Below are 23,264 nucleotides of genomic sequence, written 5' to 3'. Positions count from 1 at the left end.
CGTTCCAGAAAATATTTTATGGCTTGTAAGCCATGTTTGTGATTTATTGATGTGTATAGGGACTCTACATCTGTGGTGACTAACCAAGTGGTATCATTAAGAGTTAGATTTTCTATTACATGCATCGTGTCTTGCTTATAGGATGGTAATTCTTCCACATATTGACGTAATCTATGATCTATGTATTCACTTGCTTTTTCGGTTAGGCAATCTATGCCCGATACTATTGGTCTACCAGGTGGATTTTGTGCATTTTTGTGTATTTTGGGTATCATATAAAATGTTGCCACTTTAGGTTTTTCTACACTGAGGAATTTATTTTCCTTTACCGTAATCACCCCTTCTTTGTAGGCTTTATTGATCATGTTGGAATAGATTTTTAGGTAGCTTTCCATAGGGTTATAGAGTATAACATGTTTTGTCCTTTAGTTGTGTATGTGCTTCTTTTAAATACATGTCTATCGGCCAGATGACAATATTACCCCCTTTGTCAGATCCACGTATCACCACTTTGTCCCATTGTTTCATTTCCTGTACTGCCCAATATTCTTTATATGATAAATTATGTTTTTTTGGAGATAATTTCAGAGATGTAATGTCACGACAGACAAAATCTCTAAACATCTTCATTTGTGGAGTATTGATATTTTTAGGTACAAATGTGGATTTATTCTTCACTTTATCCCTCCATTTATCTGATGTTTTGGATTCTGAATCACTTAATAAATCTTCTAAATCCTTTAGAGTTACAAGTTCTTCTTCTGACCATCCTTCTTCATTACAGTGAGATGAGAAATGTTTCTTAAGTAATAATTTTCTTGTGTATAACTGCACATCTTTAATGACTTTGAATTTGTCAATATCACTTGCTGGACAAAAGGATAAACCTTTGTATAGTACTGAAATGTGATCTGTTGTTAGCGTTAGTTTGGACAGGTTAATTACTCTCAATGATTCAGTCTGATCTGCTTGAAGGGACTCTGTTCACTCCTGGGTGGTCTCCAATGGCCCTGCTGGCCTCTCTGATAGCGAGTTCTGCCTCTGGCAGGTTTTTTGTTGTAGTAATGTGTTGATTTCTATTTTTCTATATGATCAACTATTCGTTTGTTGATAAAAAAAAATTTTGAAACAAAAAATCATAAAATAACGTTTCACACTTTGGAAATAAGCTAATTGATGAATGAATAGATTGATAGTAGAATGTGATTGGTGATACTGTTTAACCAATAGGATATTGGTCCAAACAACCAATGAAAATGCAACTATTATGGTTTAAAAAAGACCACAAAAATCCATTCAAGCAGTTTGTTTGAAAAAGGCTGTAGCTGACAGCTGAAACGCGTTACACAATCTGCCCTCAAGACCAACAATCTAACATTCCTACTGGGATTTACAAATGCTTTACCTCAAGCACAAGCAATAAGGATATCATTGCAGGAGCAATAAGGATATTGTGGCAGGACACAGAGGGATATCGTTGCAGGAGCAACAAAAAGACATTGCTACAAAAGCCAAGAAAGGTTACGTAGCCCCATATCAAGGAAACAGCACAAGAAACATCCTATCACCTGAATACTGCGGAGAAGCACTCTCTTTTGGCGTGCAGTGGAATAGGTGAGAAGAAGATTGCCACAGTAGAGAAGAACACACCCAGCTTTATATCTGTATATCAGGCATATACAGACTCACATGAAGGTATGATTAACATTCTCTAAAGTCCCGGGCGGAAAAAAAACCTTCCAGGACCACAAATAAATTAAGGTCAAACAGACACCGGATTGACTGTTTTCAATAAAGATAGCCTGTGATATAAGAGTATAAGCCATTGTATATCACTTGAGCCTCTCCCTAATCTGACAGTTAGCCACTACACATTTGCAACCATAACCATATGAATACTTTTAATATTTTTAATCAACAAGTAGAATCTATAGTTAATTTTTTTTAAAAACGGATCTGTTTAACTTTTTTTCTTCAGGTTTTTTTAACACAAACGAATAGATCGTCTTTTATATAATATTAATCTGCATTTTATATTGTACCAATTGAATATACCTGTGTATGTTTTTTATTTTTTCTTATTTTAATAATTCATCAGTAAAAAACATTTTAAATATATTGAACTTATACTAGTATTGGTCTCCTTTTTATTTTATACATCGTTTACTGAATACAATACCCTCCCTAATAATTGATAGAATATTAGCCAACGATTCATTTATTACTCATCCATTACTCATCCATTCCTCAAATAACATCTGAAGCTCAATTAGGACAACTCAGTATAAGTGTAAGACTTAACATTACATTATTTATTCATTATAGCACTTTTGCTGAGTATCAATTAGAATACTTATATATAATGCACATTTAGACTAAGATCTTCTTAAGACACTTGGGCGCACTCAAGATTCCTTTTTTGCCTATTAAATATGAGTATTTCACCTTCCAAAGTTCTTCACGTAGAAGAATGTTATATTTATTCTTAAATACATCTTTCTACAATTATCTGATGGTATTTTGGTACAATATATATTTATATTTATACTTATATTTTTATATATATATATATATATATATATATATATATATATACATACACATGCTTATATATAGGTATATATACATATACACATATACTGTATATAGGAATATATTTTTAAAAATACTTAGAACGTATTCTGCTATGTGGAGAACATTGCAATATGAAATATTTAGTGTAAATACATAGTTAAAACCTTTATTAAAAATTAAATTTGCATAAATATGGTTTTACATGTTTTCTTCAACTTCACTGCAAAAGGCTCCAATGCACTTCTTTATATGTCTATATATCTATACATTTGTATTTATGTGTTTATATATCTATATTTGTCTGTAAATACATATATACACATATCAATACATAAATACAACTGTACATATATATAGACATTTATATATACATACATATCCATCTTTAAACATGTATATGTATGTATCTCTATGTTAAAGCCCTTAGCCTGTCTGCCTTTTCTAACCCCCTAATATCTTTTGTGTGCAATCATTTTTAAAATAATTGTTATTAGATGGTGTTATTATGAGTGTAACTGTACCTTGTAATGTATTTTTATGTGTTTTGTGCAACTTTTTTGTTTTGCAAACAGTTAACCACAGCTCTGAAGTCGCTGTAATCATTCTAGTATAAATCGGGATTGCGCTCAAGTGATCGTGTTTACTTTCAACAACTATCAACTAATGCAAGCAGTAAACCCTCGTGATAAGCCACTTTTTTAAAAGCAGCATTCAGTATTTTTTAGTTTCTGCTGCTTCCAATGGTTGAAAAAACAAAAACAAATTAACAATAAATTTAAAAATAGTAAAACTCTATTAAGGGATGTTACTTTAAATGATAATGGGCTAGATTACAATCAGAGCGCTACTTTATTATGCTCCAGTGAATGGGCAAATTTGCCAGTTTGCAGGCGCAGGATAAATAATCAGCCATTACAAACCAGACTTTAGCAAATTAGTTGTCGCACACAGCAAATTTATTGACAAAATGTATTGCCTTGGAGTAGATGCTAAACCTGTTAAGTTGGTATAATGCTGGCTTAACCCCTTAATGACAACTGACGTACCAGGTACGTCATGCATTAACAAGCAGTTAATGACAATGGACGTACCTGGTACGTCAGTTGTCTAACAGAGTGCTGGAAGTGATCACAATCACTTCCAGCAGCTCTGAGGGTATTGCAGTGATGCCTCGATATGGAGGCATCCTGCAATACCCCTTTACAAGACTCCGATGCAGAGAGCCACTCTGTGGCCCTCTCTGCACCGGTAGTGATGGTGCCGATGGTGCCTTTGTCCGGTGGGAGGAGGGAGCGTGTGCGCGCGCGTGCACGATGCGGGCGTGCATGTGTGTGTGTGCACGTGCACATGCGCGCATTAGCCACACTGACACCAATGAAAAAGGAAGGGGAAAAAAAGTTATTTTTTTTTTTTTACATTTAAAAGGATCTGGGAGGGGGAGGGGGTGGGGGTATTGTGGGGGGGGGGGCTGCTACACTACAGAAATAATTAAACATACAAATAAAAGTTATAAATAAAATTAAAATAGTTTGGTTTGTGGGGCCAAACTGGGTACTGGCAGACAGCTGCCAGTACCCAAGATGGCGGTAATTAGGTAGGGGAGAGGGTTAGAGAGCTGGAGGGGGGGATCAGGGAGGTTGGTGCTAAGGCAGGGGTCCATCACAACTAAAATATTTTATAATTTTTATTTAAAAAAAAAAAAAACTCTTTTATTTAGTACTGGCAGACTTTCTGCCAGTACTTAAGATGGCGGTAACAATTGTGGGATGGGGGAGGGAAGAGAGCTGTTTGGGAGCGATCAGGGGGTGGGATGTGTCAGGTGGGAGGCTGATCTCTAAAATTAACCCTGCAAGCTCTCTACAAGCTACCTAATTTAACCCCTTCACTGCTGGGCATAATTCACGTGTGGTGCGCAGAAGCATTTAGCGGCCTTCTAATTACCAAAAAGCAACGCCAAAGCCATATAAATCTGCTATTTCTGAACAAAGGGGATCCCAGAGAAGCTTTTACAACAATTTCTGCCATAATAGCACAAGCTGTTTGTAAATAATTTCAGTGAGAAACCTAAAATTGTGAAAAATGTAAAGTTTTTTTTTTTATTTGCTCGCATTTGGCGGTGAAATGGTGTCATAAAATATACCAAAATGGGCATAGATCAATACTTGGGGTTGTCTACTACACTACACTAAAGCTAAAATTAACCCTACAAGCTCCCTAATTAACCCCTTCACTCCTGGGCATAAAACATGTGTGGTGCGCAGCGGCATTTAGCGGCCTTCTAATTACCAAAAAGCAACCACAAAGCCATATAAGTCTGTTATTTCTGAAAAAGGGGATCCCAGAGAAGCATTTACAACCATTTGTGCCATAATTGCAGAAGCTGTTTGTAAATAATTTCAGTGGGAAACCTAAAGTTTGTGACAAAATTTGTGAAAAAGTGAACTTTTTTTTTTTTTTTATCGCATTTGGCGGTGAAATGGTGGCATGAAATATACCAAAATGGGCCTAGATCAATACTTTGGGATGTCTTCTAAAAAAAAATATATACATGTCAAGGGATATTCAGGTATTCCTGACAGATATCAGGGTTCCAAAGAAACTAGCGCTAATTTTGAAAAAAAGTGGTTTGGAAATAGCAAAGTGCTACTTGTATTTATTTCCCCATAAATTGCAAAAAAAGCAAAGAACATGTAAACATTGGGTATTTCTAAACTCAGGACAAAATTTATAAGCTATTTAGCATGGGTGTTTTTTGGTGATTGTAGATGTGTAACAGATTTGGGGGGTCAAAGTTAGAAAAAGTGTGTTTTTTTCCATTTTTTCCTCATATTTTATCATTTTTTTTTTAGTAAATTATAAGTAATAAACGAGTAAGAGGAAAATGACAGCTAAACGCAAACACTGCAGAAATGTAAAAATAGCCATTGTCATTAAGGGTAAGAAAATTGAAAAATGGTCCGGTCATTAAGGGGTTAAGGACAGAAGGCAGAGGGTCTCAATGCGGTCAGGAGGAATAAGATTGCAGATATATCAATAGAACCCTCTTCAGAGCCCCCCACACCTTCTTTTGATACTTAGTCTTTAATGTTGCAACTGGTCTATATGTTTACACCTCAGTTTGATATGATCAAAAAGGAGCTTACTGGTATTTCTACCAATATTGTCTCTCTATTGAATGAGGTAAGGCAATTTGCGACAAGAATCACTGAGGCGGAAAATAGAATTTCCAATCTTGAAGACCTGGTTAATTCACAAGATGGCTTAGTTCAAAGACAAGAGGTTAAAATTTCAAATTTACAAATGCGCCTAGAGAACCTGGAGGATCGCTCCAGGCGTAATACTATCAGAATTGTAGGCCTCCTGGAAACTCAAGAATATGAAGACATTAAAAGTTACATCTACTTTACTCCAATAAGCGTTGGATTTCCCTGCACATCAGATGCCTTTAGCAATAGAGAGGTCACAAAGGATTGGACATAGGAATCCTAATGCTAATCCTTAAGGAAGAAATAGGATGTGTATCTTCAAATTACTTAAATATCAAGACAAACTTGAACTCAGCTAAAATCATAGTGGAAGAAAATAGTACTAGACTAGTTTTTAAATAATCTGCAGGAAGCACAAGAGTCTACTGCCACTAGGTAGGGATGGCCCTTAGGCCTATGTTAGTTTTTGTTCTGAGGTCAGCAAATCAAAAAATGGGTAATAACAATGATGATGATTTTTGTGTGTGTAATGTGGGTCTTGTTTAGTCTGGTTCTCTCTGTAACAAAAAGGATTGGATCCTTATACATTCTGTATGAATAATATTTGGTTTTTAGTTGGGGGTTTTCTTTTTTTTTTTTCTTTACCTCACATCCCTTCGGCCTTTTGTTCATCGCTGGTGTAGAGGCATCTTAGAAGGGAGGAATAAGGTTGTTTAAGAAATAATTGTGATGGTTGTAACTGACAATTTTAATATTCTTTCTTGGAATATTGGGGGTATAACTTCCCAGAGGAAGCGTAAGATTGTTATTAAATATCTAGCTAAATTTAAACCTGATTTGGTAATTTTGCTGAAACCCATATGAAAGAAGCAGAATTCCCTAACTTTAAATGTAAATGGGTGGGTGAAGTAGTGGACCCCCGGCGGTCAATAGGAAATCTGGTGTAGCTATCCTATTACAAAAAAAAAAAATGGATTATAAGATTATAAGGGTTGAGACTGATTCAGAAGGAAGATTTATAATCTTACAAATTCAATTTAATGGTTGTAATTATTTGATCTGCAATATATATGGCCCCAATGGGTTTTCCCCCACATTTTGGGATAATATCAGGATTAAATTATTCCCTTTTATTAGTGGGTATCATATTTTAGGGGGGATTTTAATATTTCCCTGTGTCCAGAGCTGGATAGGTTTTCAACAAAAAAATTAAGATAATATTATAGAATAATACTTAAGCTGGTCGACATATGGAGATTAAAATATCCAGATTCCAGGGTATATACATGTGAATCAAAAGTCCATAAGACTTTTTCAAGAATTGATATGATCTTAGTGTCAAAATCCTTGTCTATTATGAAATCTGAAGCGGTTATTGATGACATTGTGATATCGGACCATGCTATAGTATCAGTTGCTTTTTTAGCCGTACCCTTTATTAAAGATAAAAATGCCTCCTTTTTTTCCCCCTCGGTTTCTTGTAAATAATCCGAGATTTATGTGCTGGTTAAGACAAAAATTTAAGGATTTTGCTACATATAATATCTCCTATTTTTATAAAATATAGACCTTTTGGGAAGTCTCAAAGGCTTTTATGTGAGGTGAAATTAAGGCGTATCTTTGTAGCTGGAGGAAGAAATGCGTGAGTACAGAATCCCAGCTAGCTGGGCAAGTTAGTAATGCATAAAGAAGATATTATAATTTTTTATATTATAAATTTGTTCATAGTATGGATAAATACTGTAAGGCAAAAAGGGAAAGGGATATTTTCTTAAAACAGAGATCGCAGGGAGAAGCGCTAAAGATCAATATGCAGTTTAGAGGTACCTATGGGAATTCTGCTAAATATCTGGCAAAATTAGTAAAAAAAACAGGAAGAAATAAGAATTTTGTTCTGGCTAATAAGGTAGAAAATAAGAGATATATGGATACCAAGAATATTAGTAAAGCTTTTTTTTTGTTCTATGAGAAGTTGTACTCTGAACCGGATGTAGATTTAGATAACCTAGTCAGTTTCTGGTCTAAGATAAAAGTACCCAGGATCTCAGAAGAGGAACTATCGGCTGTGAACCAGCCAATTACAGCTGAGGAAATTTTGGAAGCTCTTGTATCAGCTAGTAGAAATAAAGCGCCGGGTCCAGATTTCCTTTCGATAGAATATTATAAAGTTTTACAGGATGAAATTAAAGACATATTAGGAAATCTATTTAATTTTTATTATTGTTCTAATAATGCAGTATCTAGTTATTTGTCGACAGCTCTTATATTGTTAAAATTAAAGAAAGGTAAGGACCCGGATGATCTAGCGGCACATAGACCTTTATCGATTTTTAATGCTGATTATAAATTATTAACGATCATTAGTGCTACTAGATTATCAATCTGTCTAGAGAAAATTATACACCCGGATCAGACGGGATTCATGAAAAGAATACATTCTTTAAAAAATATCTGAAAAGTTACTTCTTTTTTGGATTTTGTCTGGAATCTAGAGCTGGATAACCCGGAATATAAACGGTAGGGAAATGTGGCTATTTTAACAGTAGATGCCGAAAAAGCATTTGATGCAATCAATTGGGAATATCTATTTAAATCAATAGATAAATTTGGATTTAAAAGTAGTTTTTCGAAATTTGTACAGAAACTTTACAAAAACCCTATGGCCTCTAGTTATCAAGCCGTCAACCTCAAATACGCGTATTTGTGGCGAGGCTGATTCGCCTAAGTTATCAAGCCCTACACACCAGCAAAAGTAGAATATAGTGACGTAAGCTTCGAACCGCTGGACTCAGTCCGACACAGATCGATTCGTACGTCACTCCAGATGTTCCGAACACAATTTCGGCACAATCTGACTACTTTTGCTAGTTATAAAAAAACTAGCAGGTATGCTCGGCACTTTTCCGGCCCAGCGTACCTGGTTTCCTATATTAGGGTTTATTTTATAGGTAAGTATTTAGCTTTAAATAGAAATAATTTATTTAATAAGAAATAATTTATTTCGTTAGATAAAAATTATATTTAATTTAGGGGGGTGTTAGAGTTAGGGTTAGACTTAGCTTTAGGGGTTAATAACATTTTTAGAGTAGCGGTGAGGTCCGGTCGGCAGATTAGGGGTTAATAATTGTAGGTAGGTGGTGGCGACGTTGGGGCAGCAGATTAGGGATTAATAAATATAATATAGGGGTTGGCGGTGTTAGGGGCAGCAGATTAGGGGTACATAGGGATAATGTAGGTTGCAGCGGTGTGCGGTCGGCAGATTAGGGGTTAAAAAAATTTAATAGAGTGGCGGCGATGTGGGGGGACCTCGGTTTAGGGGTACATAAGTAGTCTATGGGTGTTAGTGTACTTTAGAGCACAGTAGTTAAGAGCTTTATGAACCGGCGTTAGCCCAGAAAGCTCTTAACTCCTGCTTTTTGCTGCGGCTGGAGTCTTGTCATTAGATTTCTAACGCTCACTTCAGCCAAGACTCTAAATACCAGTGTTAGAAAGATCCCATTGAAAAGATAGGATACGCAAATGGCGTAGGGGGATCTGCGGTATGGAAAAGTCGTGGCTGCAAAGTGAGCGTTAGACCCTTTCTTGACAGACTCTAAATACCAGCGGGCGACCAAAACCAGCGTTAGGAGCCCCTAATGCTGGTTTTGACGGCTAACGCAGAACTCTAAATCTAGGCATTTGTTACAAAAAATAAAAAAATATTACAAGATTTTTAAGCTAATTACACCTAATCTAAGCCCCCTAATAAAATAACAAAGCCACCCAAAATAAAAAATGCCCTACTCTATTCTAAATTAAAAAAGGTAACAGCTCTATTACCTTACCAGCCCTTAAAAGGGCCTTTTGCGGGGCATGCCCAAAAGTATTCAGCTCTTTTGCATGTAAAAAAAATACAACCCCCCCAACATTAAAACCCACCACCCACATACCCCTACTCTAACCCACCCAACCCCTCCTTAAAAAAACCTAACACTAACCCCCTGAAGATCATCCTACCTTTAGCCGTCTTCAGCCAGCCGACCACCGATGGAACAGAAGAGGACATCCGCAGCGGCTGAAGTCATCATCCAAGGGGCGCTGAAGAGGTCTTCCATCCGATAGAAGTCTTCATCCATGCGGCGTCTTCAATCTTTATCCATCCGGAGCGGAGCCTTCTTAAAATGAGCCGACGCGGAGACATACTCTTCCAACGACGCCTACCCGACAAATGGATATTCATTTAAGTGACGTCACCCAAGATGGCATCCCTCGAATTCCGATTGGCTGATAGGATTCTATCAGCCAATTGGAATTAAGGTAGGAAAATCTGATTGGCTGATACAATTAGCCAATCAGATTGAGCTTGCATTCTATTGGCTGATCGGAACAGCCAATAGAATGCGAGTTCAATCTGATTGGCTGATTGGATCAGCCAATCGGATTGAACTTGAATCTGATTGGCTGATTGCATCAGCCAATCAGATTTTTCCTACCTTAATTCCAATTGGCTGATAGAATCCTCTCAGCCAATCGGAATTTGAGGGACGCCATCTTGGATGACATCACTTAAAGGAATATCCATTCATCGGGTAGGAGTCGTTGGAAGAGGATGGCTCCGCGTCGGCTCGTTTGAAGAAGGCTCCGCTCCAGATGGATGAAGATTGAAGACGCCGCATGGATGAAGACTTCTATTAGATGGAAGACCTCTTCAGCGCCCCTTGGATGATGACTTCGGCCGCTGCGGATGTCCTCTTCTGTTCCATCGGTGGTCGGCTGGCTGAAGACGGCTAAAGGTAGGGAGATCTTCAGGGGTTAGTGTTTTTTTAAGGGGGGTTGGGTGGGTTAGAGTAGGGGTATGTGGGTGGTGGGTTAATGTTGGGGGGGTTTTATTTTTTTATACATGCAAAAGAGCTGAAAACTCTTGGGCATGCCCCGCAAAAAGGCCCTTTTAAGGGCTGGTAAGGTAATAGAGCTGTTAACTTTTTTAATTTAGAATAGGATAGGGCATTTTTTTTATTTTGGGGGGCTTTGTTATTTTATTAGGGGGCTTAGATTAGGTGTAATTAGCTTAAAAATTTTGTAATATTTTTTTATTTTTTGTAACTTATTTTTTTTATTTTTTGTACTTTAGTTAGTTTATTTAATTGTATTTAATTGTAGCTACTTGTAGTTAATTAATTTAATTTATTTAATGATAGTGTAGTGTTAGGTTTAATTGTAACTTAGGTTAGAATTTATTTTACAGGTAATTTTGTATTTCTTTTAGCTAGGTAGTTATTAAATAGTTAATAACTATTTAATAACTATTCTACCTATTTAAAATAAATACAGTTACCTGTAAAATAAATATAAATCCTAAGATAGCTCTAGCTATCTTAGGCCTAGATTTGGAGTTCGGCGGTAGCCGTCAAAACCAGCGTTAGAGGCTCCTAACGCTGGTTTTGGGTGCCCGCTGGTATTTGGAGTCAGTGATTAAAGGGTCTAACGCTCACTTTTCAGCCGCGACTTTTCCATACCGCAGATCCCCCTACGCCATTTGCGTAGCCTATCTTTTCAATGGGATCTTTCTAACGCTGGTATTTAGAGTCGTTTCTGAAGTGAGCGTTAGAGCTCTAACGACAAGATTCCAGCCGCCTGAAAATAGCAGGAGTTAAGAGCTTTCTGGCTAACGCCGGTTTATAAAGCTCTTAACTACTGTACCCTAAAGTACACAAACACCCATAAACTACCTATGTACCCCTAAACCGAGCTCCCCCCACATCGCCGCCACTCGATTAAAATTTTTAACCCCTAATCTGCCGACCGCCACCTACGTTATACTTATGTACCCCTAATCTGCTGCCCCTAACCCCGCCGACCCCTATATTATATTTCTTAACCCCTAACTTGCCCCCCACAACGTCGCCGCAAGCTACTTAAAATAATTAACCCCTAATCTTCCGACCGCAAATCGCCGCCACCTACGTTATCCCTATGTACCCCTAATCTGCTACCCCTAACACCGCCGACCCCTATATTATATTTATTAACCCCTAATCTGCCCCCCTCAACGTCGCCGACACCTGCCTACACTTATTAACTCCTAATCTGCCGAGCGGACCTGAGCGCTACTATAATAAAGTTATTAACCCCTAATCCGCCTCACTAACCCTATCATAAATAGTATTAACCCCTAATCTGCCCTCCCTAACATCGCCGACACCTACCTTCAATTATTAACCCCTAATCTTCCGATCGGAGCTCACCGCTATTCTAATAAATGTATTAACCCCTAAAGCTAAGTCTAACCCTAACACTAACACCCCCCTAACTTAAATATAATTTACATCTAACGAAATAAATTAACTCTTATTAAATAAATTAATCCTATTTAAAGCTAAATACTTACCTGTAAAATAAACCCTAATATAGCTACAATATAAATTATAATTATATTATAGCTATTTTAGGATTAATATTTATTTTACAGGCAACTTTGTATTTATTTTAACCAGGTACAATAGCTATTAAATAGTTAAGAACTATTTAATAGTTACCTAGTTAAAATAATAACAAATTTACCTGTAAAATAAATCCTAACCTAAGATATAATTAAACCTAACACTACCCTATCAATAAAATAATTAAATAAACTACCTACAATTACCTACAATTAACCTAACACTACACTATCAATAAATTAATTAAATAAACTACCTACAATTACCTACAATTAACCTAACACTACACTATCAATAAATTAATTAAACACAATTGCTACAAATAAATACAATTAAATAAACTATCTAAAGTACAAAAAATAAAAAAGAACTAAGTTACAGAAAATAAAAAAATATTTACAAACATAAGAAAAATATTACAACAATTTTAAACTAATTACACCTACTCTAAGCCCCCTAATAAAATAACAAAGCCCCCCAAAATAAAAAATTCCCTACCCTATTCTAAATTAAAAAAGTTACAAGCTCTTTTACCTTACCAGCCCTGAACAGGGCCCTTTGCGGGGCATGCCCCAAGAAGTTCAGCTCTTTTGCCTGTAAAAAAAAACATACAATACCCCCCCCCCTCCAACATTACAACCCACCACCCACATACCCCTAATCTAACCCAAACCCCCCTTAAATAAACCTAACACTAAGCCCCTGAAGATCTTCCTACCTTGTCTTCACCATCCAGGTATCACCGATCCGTCCTGGCTCCAAGATCTTCATCCAACCCAAGGGGGGGTTGGCGATCCATAATCCGGTGCTGAAGAGGTCCAGAAGAGGCTCCAAAGTCTTCCTCCTATCCGGCAAGAAGAGGACATCCGGACCGGCAAACATCTTCTCCAAGCGGCATCTTCGATCTTCTTCCATCCGGTGCGGAGCGGGTCCATCTTGAAGCAGGCGACGCGGATCCATCCTCTTCTTCCGATGTCTCCCGAATAATGACGGTTCCTTTAAGGGACGTCATCCAAGATGGCGTCCCTCGAATTCCGATTGGCTGATAGGATTCTATCAGCCAATCGGAATTAAGGTAGGAATTTTCTGATTGGCTGATGGAATCAGCCAATCAGAATCTAGTTCAATCCGATTGGCCGATCCAATCAGCCAATCAGATTGAGCTCGCATTCTATTGGCTGATCGGAACAGCCAATAGAATGCGAGCTCAATCTGATTGGCTGATTGGATCAGCCAATCGGATTGAACTTGATTCTGATTGGCTGATTCCATCAGCCAATCAGAAAATTCCTACCTTAATTCCGATTGGCTGATAGAATCCTATCAGCCAATCGGAATTTGAGGGACGCCATCTTGGATGACGTCCCTTAAAGGAACCGTCATTAGTCGGGAGACATCGGAAGAAGAGGATGGATCCGCGTCGCCTGCTTCAAGATGGACCCGCTCCGCACCGGATGGAAGAAGATCGAAGATGCCGCTTGGAGAAGATGTTTGCCGGTCCGGATGTCCTCTTCTTGCCGGATAGGAGGAAGACTTTGGAGCCTCTTCTGGACCTCTTCAGCACCGGATTATGGATCGCCAACCCCCCCTTGGGTTGGATGAAGATCTTGGAGCCAGGACGGATCGGTGATACCTGGATGGTGAAGACAAGGTAGGAAGATCTTCAGGGGCTTAGTGTTAGGTTTATTTAAGGGGGGTTTGGGTTAGATTAGGGGTATGTGGGTGGTGGGTTGTAATGTTGGGGGGGGGGTATTGTATGTTTTTTTTTACAGGCAAAAGAGCTGAACTTCTTGGGGCATGCCCCGCAAAGGGCCCTGTTCAGGGCTGGTAAGGTAAAAGAGCTTGTAACTTTTTTAATTTAGAATAGGGTAGGGGATTTTTTATTTTGGGGGGCTTTGTTATTTTATTAGGGGGCTTAGAGTAGGTGTAATTAGTTTAAAATTGTTGTAATATTTTTCTTATGTTTGTAAATATTTTTTTATTTTCTGTAACTTAGTTCTTTTTTATTTTTTGTACTTTAGATAGTTTATTTAATTGTATTTATTTGTAGCAATTGTGTTTAATTAATTTATTGATAGTGTAGTGTTAGGTTAATTGTAGGTAATTGTAGGTAGTTTATTTAATTATTTTATTGATAGGGTAGTGTTAGGTTTAATTATATCTTAGGTTAGGATTTATTTTACAGGTAAATTTGTTATTATTTTAACTAGGTAACTATTAAATAGTTCTTAACTATTTAATAGCTATTGTACCTGGTTAAAATAAATACAAAGTTGCCTGTAAAATAAATATTAATCCTAAAATAGCTATAATATAATTATAATTTATATTGTAGCTATATTAGGGTTTATTTTACAGGTAAGTATTTAGCTTTAAATAGGATTAATTTATTTAATAAGAGTTAATTTATTTCGTTAGATGTAAATTATATTTAAGTTAGGGGGGTGTTAGTGTTAGGGTTAGACTTAGCTTTAGGGGTTAATACATTTATTAGAATAGCGGTGAGCTCCGGTCGGAAGATTAGGGGTTAATAATTGAAGGTAGGTGTCGGCGATGTTAGGGAGGGCAGATTAGGGGTTAATACTATTTATGATAGGGTTAGTGAGGCGGATTAGGGGTTAATAACTTTATTATAGTAGCGCTCAGGTCCGCTCGGCAGATTAGGGGTTAATAAGTGTTGGTAGGTGTCGGCGACGTTGTGGGGGGCAGGTTAGGGGCTAATAAATATAATATAGGGGTCTGCGGTGTTAGGGGCAGCAGATTAGGGGTACATAGGGATAACGTTGGTTGCGGCGGTGTACGGAGCGGCAGATTAGGGGTTAATAATAATATGCAGGGGTCAGCGATAGCGGGGGCGTCACATTAGGGGTTAATAAGTGTAAGGTTAGGGGTGTTTAGACTCGGGGTACATGTTAGAGTGTTAGGTGCAGACGTAGGAAGTGTTTCCCCATAGGAAACAATGGGGCTGCGTTAGGAGCTGAACGCTGCTTTTTTGCAGGTGTTAGGTTTTTTTTCAGCTCAAACAGCCCCATTGTTTCCTATGGGAGAATCGTGCACGAGCACGTTTTTGATGCCGGCCGCGTCCGTAAGCAACTCTGGTATCGAGAGTTGCATTTGCGGTAAAAATGCTCTACGCTCCTTTTTTGGAGCCTAACGCAGCATTTGTTTGAACTCTCGATACCAGAGTTAAATTTATGGTGCGGCCAGAAAAAAACCCGCGGAGCGTTAACAGCCCTTTTACCGCCGAACTCCAAATCTAGGCCTTAGAGTTTATTTTACAGGTAATTATTTAGTTTTAAATAGGAATAATTTATTTATTGATAGTGTAGTGTTAGGTGTAATTGAAACTTAGGTTAGTTTTTATTTTACAGGTAAATTTGTCTTTATTTTATCTAGGTAGCTATTAAATAGTTAATAACTATTTAATAGCTATTGTACCTAGTTAAAATAAATTTAAATTTGCCTGTAAAATAAAAATAAATCCTAAAATAGATACAATATAATTATTAGTAATATTGTAGCTATATTAGGGTTTATTTTATAGGTAAGTATTTAGTTTTAAATAGGAATAATTAATTTAATAAGAGTTATATTTATTTAGATTTATTTAATTAATATTTTAGATAGGGGGTGTTAGGGTTAGTGTTAGACTTAGGTTTAGGGGTTAATAATTTTATTATAGGTTGCGGCGGTGTAGGGGGGGGCAGGATAGGGGTTGATAAATTTATTATAGGTTGCGGCGGTGTAGGGGGGGCAGATTAGGGGTTAATAAGTTTAACATAGGTGGCGGCGGGGTCCAGGAGCGGCGGTTTAGGGGTTAAACAATTTATTTAGTCGTGGCGGGGTCCGGAATCCGCAGGATAGGGGTTAATAAATTTATTATAGGTGGCGGCGGTATAGGGGGTGCAGGATATGGGTTAATAGGTATTATGTAGTTGGCGGCGGGGTCTAGGAGCGGTGGTTTAGGGGTTAATAACTTTATTTAGTTGCGGGGGGCTCCGGGGGCGCCAGTATAGGGGGTAGAACAGTGTAGTTTAGTGTGGGTGCTTAGTGACAGCTTATCAATAAAGCTGTAAAAAAGCCGAAGAGCAGCGAGATCGGATGAGTGATAACTATCACAGTCCGCTGCTCATCGCCCCGTACTTGGTGCGTGGCTTTTTGACAGCTTTTTTTATAACTTTGGCGAGCGTATTCAGGTCCGAGGCGGCGATGTGAGGTGAGCTTAGGCGGGCGTATTGGGGCCGGCGAAGGCAGGTAAGTAGACACGTTGATAACTAGAGGCCTATATCTTATCTTCTTATTAATGGGACTCTATCATCTAAAATATCTCTTAAGAGAGGTACTAGGCAGGGTTGCCCGCTTTTCCCACTGCTTTTTAACGTAGCATTGGAACCATTTGTCATATGGTTAAGGGATAGTTTAACAGGAATTCCTATGTGTACGCATAGTTTAAAAATTTTACTCTACGCAGATGATCTTCTTGTATTCTTGGATAATGTGCAACAATCAATACCGATAATTCTGCATTTATTCTCGTTTTTCTCTTCTTTTTCAGGGTATAAAATTAATTTTGATCAAAGTGAACTGTTATGGGTTAGTAAAGCGGTGATCAAATATAAGGACCACCTTTTTAAAGTGGTAGATTTGTTCCGATATTTAGGTAAAGTGCTTCTTAGATATCCGGAAAAGTGGTACAAGGTAAACTTTTCCCCTTTTTTACAGAAAATTGAAATGGAGTTGGAAATGTGGTCGTCCTTCCCAATTTCTATCTCAGCACGAGTTAATCTAATAAAATCAATTATTTTTCCCTGGATACTCTATCTACTTCAGAATTTACCAGTGCTTTTAACTAATAGAGACCTGCGTGATTTACATCATTGGCAGTCCAAATTTATCTGGGATAATAAGAAGCCGTGTTTCTCATTAAATAGGCTAATGCAAAAGAAAGCAGTGGCGGGTCTGGCTTTGCCAGATTTGAGACTATATAATTGGGCCTCCATGGTTAAAATTGCCTTTGATTGGTTTACGGAGTTGAATCAGTTTACAACGTTTGAACTAGAATCCTTTATGATTGCACCTTTTGCATTAAAAGCTATTCTCCATTGCTCAGTGAAAAATCTACCCTCTAATATTCTGGGGTTGATATCTATAAAAAATACAATTTTAGCATGGCATAAACTTTGTGGCTTGCTGGAGGTTTCTCCAGCTTTTTCTGATTTTCTTCCAATAATTGGTAACACAGAATTTATCAGGAGGTATTTAAGCTATGGGCGGATCAAGGGCTGATATATGTCTCCCAAATATTGTCAGAACAACAGATTATGAGTCATTTTTTCAAAAGTTTAATCTTCCTAGGGTTAATATTTATGCTTATTTTCAGCTGCGGCATTTTGTTTTTACACAGAAGTGGGTCTATGAGGCGTTAGCTTCATTGCCCGATATCAAGATAGTCATTCAAAGAGAGGGTTTTTTGATGTTTTTAATTTTAAATGTACCTTGGTGTCCTTCACTAAAGTCTGTACTTTTGAAAATGTCCGCCATAGCCTTGGTCCGTACCTATCCCTGGTTCAGCTCCTAACGCAGCCCCATTGTTTCCTATGGGGAAACACTTCCTAAGTCTGCACCTAACACTCTAACATGTACCCCGAGTCTAAACACCCCTAACCTTACACTTATTAACCCCTAATCTGCCGCAACGTCGCCTCCACCTACCTACAATTATTAACCCCTAATCTGCCGACCGGACCACACCGCTACTCTAATAAATGTATTAACCTAAAGTTTTGCTAATGGTAATGCTTCAATTTCACTTATATATGATATTATGCTGGCCAAACAGGGCATAATACTGATAAATAAACTATGTAATTTTTGGGGAAGGGCTTTTCCCAACTTTGAGGAGGATAGGCTTAGACAAAGTTTTGCGGCATTAGATAAATTGCAGATTTCTATGACGTGGAGAGAATCACATATAGAATTAATTAATAAGTGTTACTTATCTCCACTGAAAATGTCTTGATTTTACCCGTTGCAAACTTATGCTTGTCCACGTTGCACATCTAACAGGTTTTGATTGTCTGATAATATGACATTTATTAATTATTATTTATTCTCACGATTATGATATATACATATGTATGATATATACATATATGAATTTATCTTCTATTTTATTTGCATCCTGCGAGATGCAAGCAAAAATCTTGCTAGTATATTTGTTTTACTTGTGTTTTTTTGTCTCTCTCTTTGTTATTACACTGTTGGATTATAAATAAAATAAAGAAAAAAAGAAAAAGAAATAAGTATATAAATCGATGTGAAAGTCTCATATCAATTGACGGTATATTATAATAAGCACCCAGGATGTGTGGGTAAAGTCCAGGTCCAGGCAGCCGTCTGAGAATGGCCAAGATCCAGGGGTCAGTAATCTGTAGAAGATGAAAAGATGGCCTCGTATTGTATGTACTTGTGTGAAGATGTACATAAAATGTTTTACTCACATTTAATTAAGCACCCCTCTTGGTGCAAATAGTTCAGGTTGTAATCAAACAGTCACCCAGCAGACTGGCCTCCGAAACAGTCATTGGTTGGCTGAGAAATGCGTTGCTGTTTTTATTTCATTTTATTAAAGTAAGTTTTGAACTTACCACTTGCTGCCATATTATCATTTATCACCACTACCACCTCATATGGTGCAAGAAATCTTTTTTGGGACACAGTATCCTGATCCATTCCACTGCGGCTGGAGTTGTATCAGAGGCCATTCTGCTGGGTGTCTGTTTGATTCCAGTCTGCACTATTTGCACCAAGAGGGGTGCTTAATTAAATGTGAGTGAACCATTTAATATACATCTTCACACAAGTTCGTGCAATACTAGGCAATGTGGTGCTTCTGTTTCATCTGCTACAGATATAATAAATGACCATCATATATGTCCTTTCAAAACAAGATGCACTGATTATAGCAAGCATAGAGTGGGTTATCACTCTCTATGTTGCTTGTCCATAGTATTGTTGCTTGAGTAAGTAATATATTTGTTAAGATGTGTGCTGTGATTATATATTGGCAATGTCACCTCTAACTAGTGGTAGCCATTTTGGAAATGTTGCCACCATATTTATTACAGCTAGCTTATTGTTCTTCTATGTAATGTCCTCCTGTAAATTCTAAAATGTATACAACTGATTCCATCACTTTCTACAACTATGGTCACAAACACACATATGTATAAGCAACCACAATGCATCATACAGAATACTGAGAACATTGTTATATTACTTTTCTCATCATTTTTTTTATCCATCTATTACTTTTTTCTTACTATTTTTTTTTAAAATAGCTTTAGTAAACCTGATATCTTTATGCTACTTCTTCTCTTTATCCATCTATTATTTGTTTTTATTTAGGTTCCTTTCATTAAACTATAACCAAAATCTATCCAAATTATGTGATATATAAAAATTTACAGAAGTTCCTATAAAAATAAAAACTATTAAATGAATGACCTTTTATTCTTTACTAGTCCTAAAGCCCATTCACACAGGCCATTTTTTGCAGTACAGCGGTCCCACCCCTTGCGCTCTCTCCCTCCCCCTCTCTTTTGCACTCTCTCACCCCCCTCTCTTTTGCTCTCTCTCCCCCCCCCCCTCTTTTGTGTGCTCTCCCCCTCTCTTTTGCTCTCTCTCTCGCTCCACCTCTCTTTTGCTCTCTCTACCCCCTCTCTTTGGCTTTCTCTATCCCCCCTCTCTTTTGCTCTCTCTCCCCTCTCTTTTGCCCTTTCCCCTCTTCTTTACTAGTCCTAAAGCCCATTCACACAGGCCATTTTTTGCAGTACAGCGATCCCACCCCTTGCGCTCTCTCCCTCCCCCTCTCTTTTGCACTCTCTCACCCCCCTCTCTTTTGCTCTCTCTCTCTCTCCTCCCCCCCTCTTTTGTGTGCTCTCCCCCTCTCTTTTGCTCTCTCTCTCACTCCACCTCTCTTTTGCTCTCTCTACCCCCTCTCTTTGGCTTTCTCTCTCCCACCTCTCTTTTGCGCTCTCTCTCTCCCCCTCTCTTTTGCGCGCTCTCTCTCTCCCCCTCTCTTTTGCGATCTTTACCCACTCTCTTTTGCGCTCTCTCTCTCCCCCCTTTCTTTTGCGATCTTTACCCACTCTCTTTTGTGCTCTCTCTCTCTCCCCCTCTCTTTTGTGCTCTCTCTCTTTTCCCCCTCTCTTTTGCACTCTCTCTCTCCCCACTCTATTTTGCTGTCTCTCTCCCCATCCCTCTCTTTTGCTCTTTCTCCCCCTCTCTTTTGTGCTCTCTCTATCTCCCACCTCTCTTTTGCACTCTCTTCCCCTCTCTTTTGCGCGCTCTCTCTCTCTCACCTCTCTTTTGCGCGCTCTCTCTCTCTCACCTCTCTTTTGTACTCTCTCCCCCCTCTTTTGCTCTCTCTCTATCCCCACTCTCTTTTGCATGCTCTCTCTCCACCCTCTCTTTTGCACTCTCTCCCCTCTCTTTTGCTCTCTCTCCCCCTCACTTTTTCTCTCTCTCTCTCCACCCTCTCTTTTGCACTCTCTCTCTCCCCCTCTCTCTCTCCACCCTCTCTTTTGCACTCTCTCTCTCCCCCCTCTGTCTCTCCCCCCTCTCTTTTGCGCTCTCTCTCCCCCCTCTCTTTTGCGCCCTCCCCTCCCTCTCTTTTGTGCTCTCCCCGCTCTCTTTTGCACTCTCCCCCACTCTCTTTTGCTCTCTCTCCATCCCTCTCTTTTGCTCTCTCTCCCCCTCTCTTTTGTTCTCTCTCTTTCCCCTCTTATTTTCTATCTCTCCCCTCTCTTGCTCTTTGCCATCTATTTTGTTCTTTCCCCCTCTCTATCTCTCTCCCCTTCTCTTTCTTCTTCTCTCCCCTCTATCCCTCTATCCCTCTTGCATGCTCGGCCATGCCCCTGTCATACCCGGGCACGCCCTGCCACGCCCACTTTTGCCAGCACCAGCTTTTCAGGTAGGGACTCTAAGTCCAGATGTGTTTGTCCTCTCTACTGCGCATGACAGCTTCGGACAAACACACTTGGCCTTTTATTATATAAGATGTTAAATGATTATTTGATAACAGATTGTTATTCTGTATTGCACATACCTCAAACTTAACAGTAATCTTTGACAGAGGGGTTTCCTTCACAGACCAGGAGAATTCCTCATCAAACAAAGGGTTTCTGCTATTCTTTACTACTTTGGTTTCCCATTCATGAAGAAGAGATTGTACTTCATATTGCTGTTCATCTTCTCTAGAAAAGACCTTGATTTTGACAATAGGGTCCCTGCTATGTTCTGGAAGTTCCATGGCTTCTATGACTTTGAGAAGAATTGTCAGCTTCTTTTTATCATAAAGAAGAGAAAATTTCAACTTCCCCCGTGAACCCTGTAGCTGGTCTGAGTCACTGCCCACATCATCTAAACTCTCAGTGCTGGGTGGTGAGGGAGTCAGACGTACTTCCAGCTTCTCCATTTCTTTCTGCATATGCTGAATCTACATTCAGAAATCGAAAAGCATTATATATGATGAAATGTCATACTTGGATTCTGTAGTACATTCAATGAAATATGATTAGCATTTATAGACCTGTATTTGCCTACTGAATCATAAAATGTTATTTTCTTTAAATTTTATTCTGAATACAAAAATAGTCATTCACTGAATAAAATGGATATTAAACACAAAATTAAGTCACTCATAAAATCATTAATTTTGCATAGTAAACAAGTAAAACTATGCAAATTACCTTAGTGCATGTAGGTGGTATTTGTGTGTGGTCTGACTACCAGTGGGGCATGAGAAAAAAAGTATAATAAACAAAAAAATTGGGAAAAATTTCACAGACTCCAATAAATAATTTATTGAGACATTTTGGGGAAGACCCCCCCCCCCTTTTGCATATAGTAAATTCCCTTACACATACATTTGACACATTTTATTGTGATTTTACCACCATCACTGAATTACTAAACCAATGGTTAAACATAAAAAAGTGACATATTTTGTCACCAAACAAAATTTTACTGATAAACTGGATGTGACACGTGTGTTTCATTATGTGTTTCATTTCATTACATGTTATTTGTATTCCACTACAAACCACCAATGAAAATCCATTAAACATACTCTCCATGTAATGTGGTAGTGATATATAAACAAATATTTGCTCTTGTATAAGATATTATAACTTTTTTTTATAAACAATTTCCCAATAAATAGAAAAAATCAACAGTCCAAATATCATTCACATTCAGATTCTTCTCATATGGACATTATCCTCACATAAACAGACTTTACAATGCAAAAGTGTATACACTCTTATCAATGCACTTTAAAGGGACAGTCTACTCCAGAATGTTTATTGTTTAAAAAGATAAATAATCATGATGGAGTTTTATTTATTAGTTGTAATGAAGATGAGCTACAACTTACTTTTTAGTATAGATATACAATTCAAATACCCCACTCTTTGCCTCCCACTTCAAAAGTTAATTTTTCTGAGAGCTAACGGTTTGAACTATTCTCCAATCAGTGTTTTAGCTACAACAAAAGTGCCATATGGGGAGAGCACTGATTGGACAACAATTCAAACCGTCAGCTCATAGAAAAATTGACTTTTGAAGTGGGTGTTTTTGAATTTCATATCTTTATTAAAAAGTGAGTTATACCACATCTTCATTACAACTGATGAATAAAACTCCATCTTAAATATCACTAACATTCCGAATCGGAATGTTTTTGGTTGATTGGCCTCTTTTTTAATGGTGTGGAATTATATATGTGCATTGTTCTTATTTTTATTTAGCTTGACAAAGGGCAGAAGCCCTGAAACATTTTTAATGTTTTTAGCTTAAAGGAGTTTTTTTTTTTAATTCACAGAGAGTGCCACCTTCAAATGTTTAGATAGCTGTATGGGTCCAAGTGAGAGACCTAAAAAGGTGTTGCACCGACATTGAAGAATATATTGAAAAGACAATGTTGAAGGGAAGTGCTGGTCTATGCTTACAGATATAGCAAAAATAGTGCCATGCAGAAGCATTTTATACAATAATATCAAGG

General features: G+C 37.9%; 1 protein-coding gene across 2 annotated transcripts in view; it reads right to left on the bottom strand.

Moving 5' to 3' along the window:
* The window catches only part of LOC128665906 (synaptotagmin-A-like), a 150,479-nt gene that overhangs the window by 19,866 nt on the left and 107,349 nt on the right, over positions 1 to 23,264 (bottom strand). For both annotated transcript variants that reach the window (XM_053720154.1, XM_053720155.1), the window contains exon 5: positions 21,309 to 21,698. In XM_053720154.1, coding sequence (XP_053576129.1) covers positions 21,309 to 21,698 — 390 coding nt within the window. The remainder of the gene's footprint in view (positions 1 to 21,308; positions 21,699 to 23,264) is intronic.

Source organism: Bombina bombina, chromosome 7, assembly GCF_027579735.1.
Source record: "Bombina bombina isolate aBomBom1 chromosome 7, aBomBom1.pri, whole genome shotgun sequence".
NCBI lineage: Eukaryota > Metazoa > Chordata > Amphibia > Anura > Bombinatoridae > Bombina > Bombina bombina.
The sequence above is the reverse complement of the archived record's forward strand: the minus strand, read 5'-3'. Positions and strand labels throughout refer to the sequence as shown.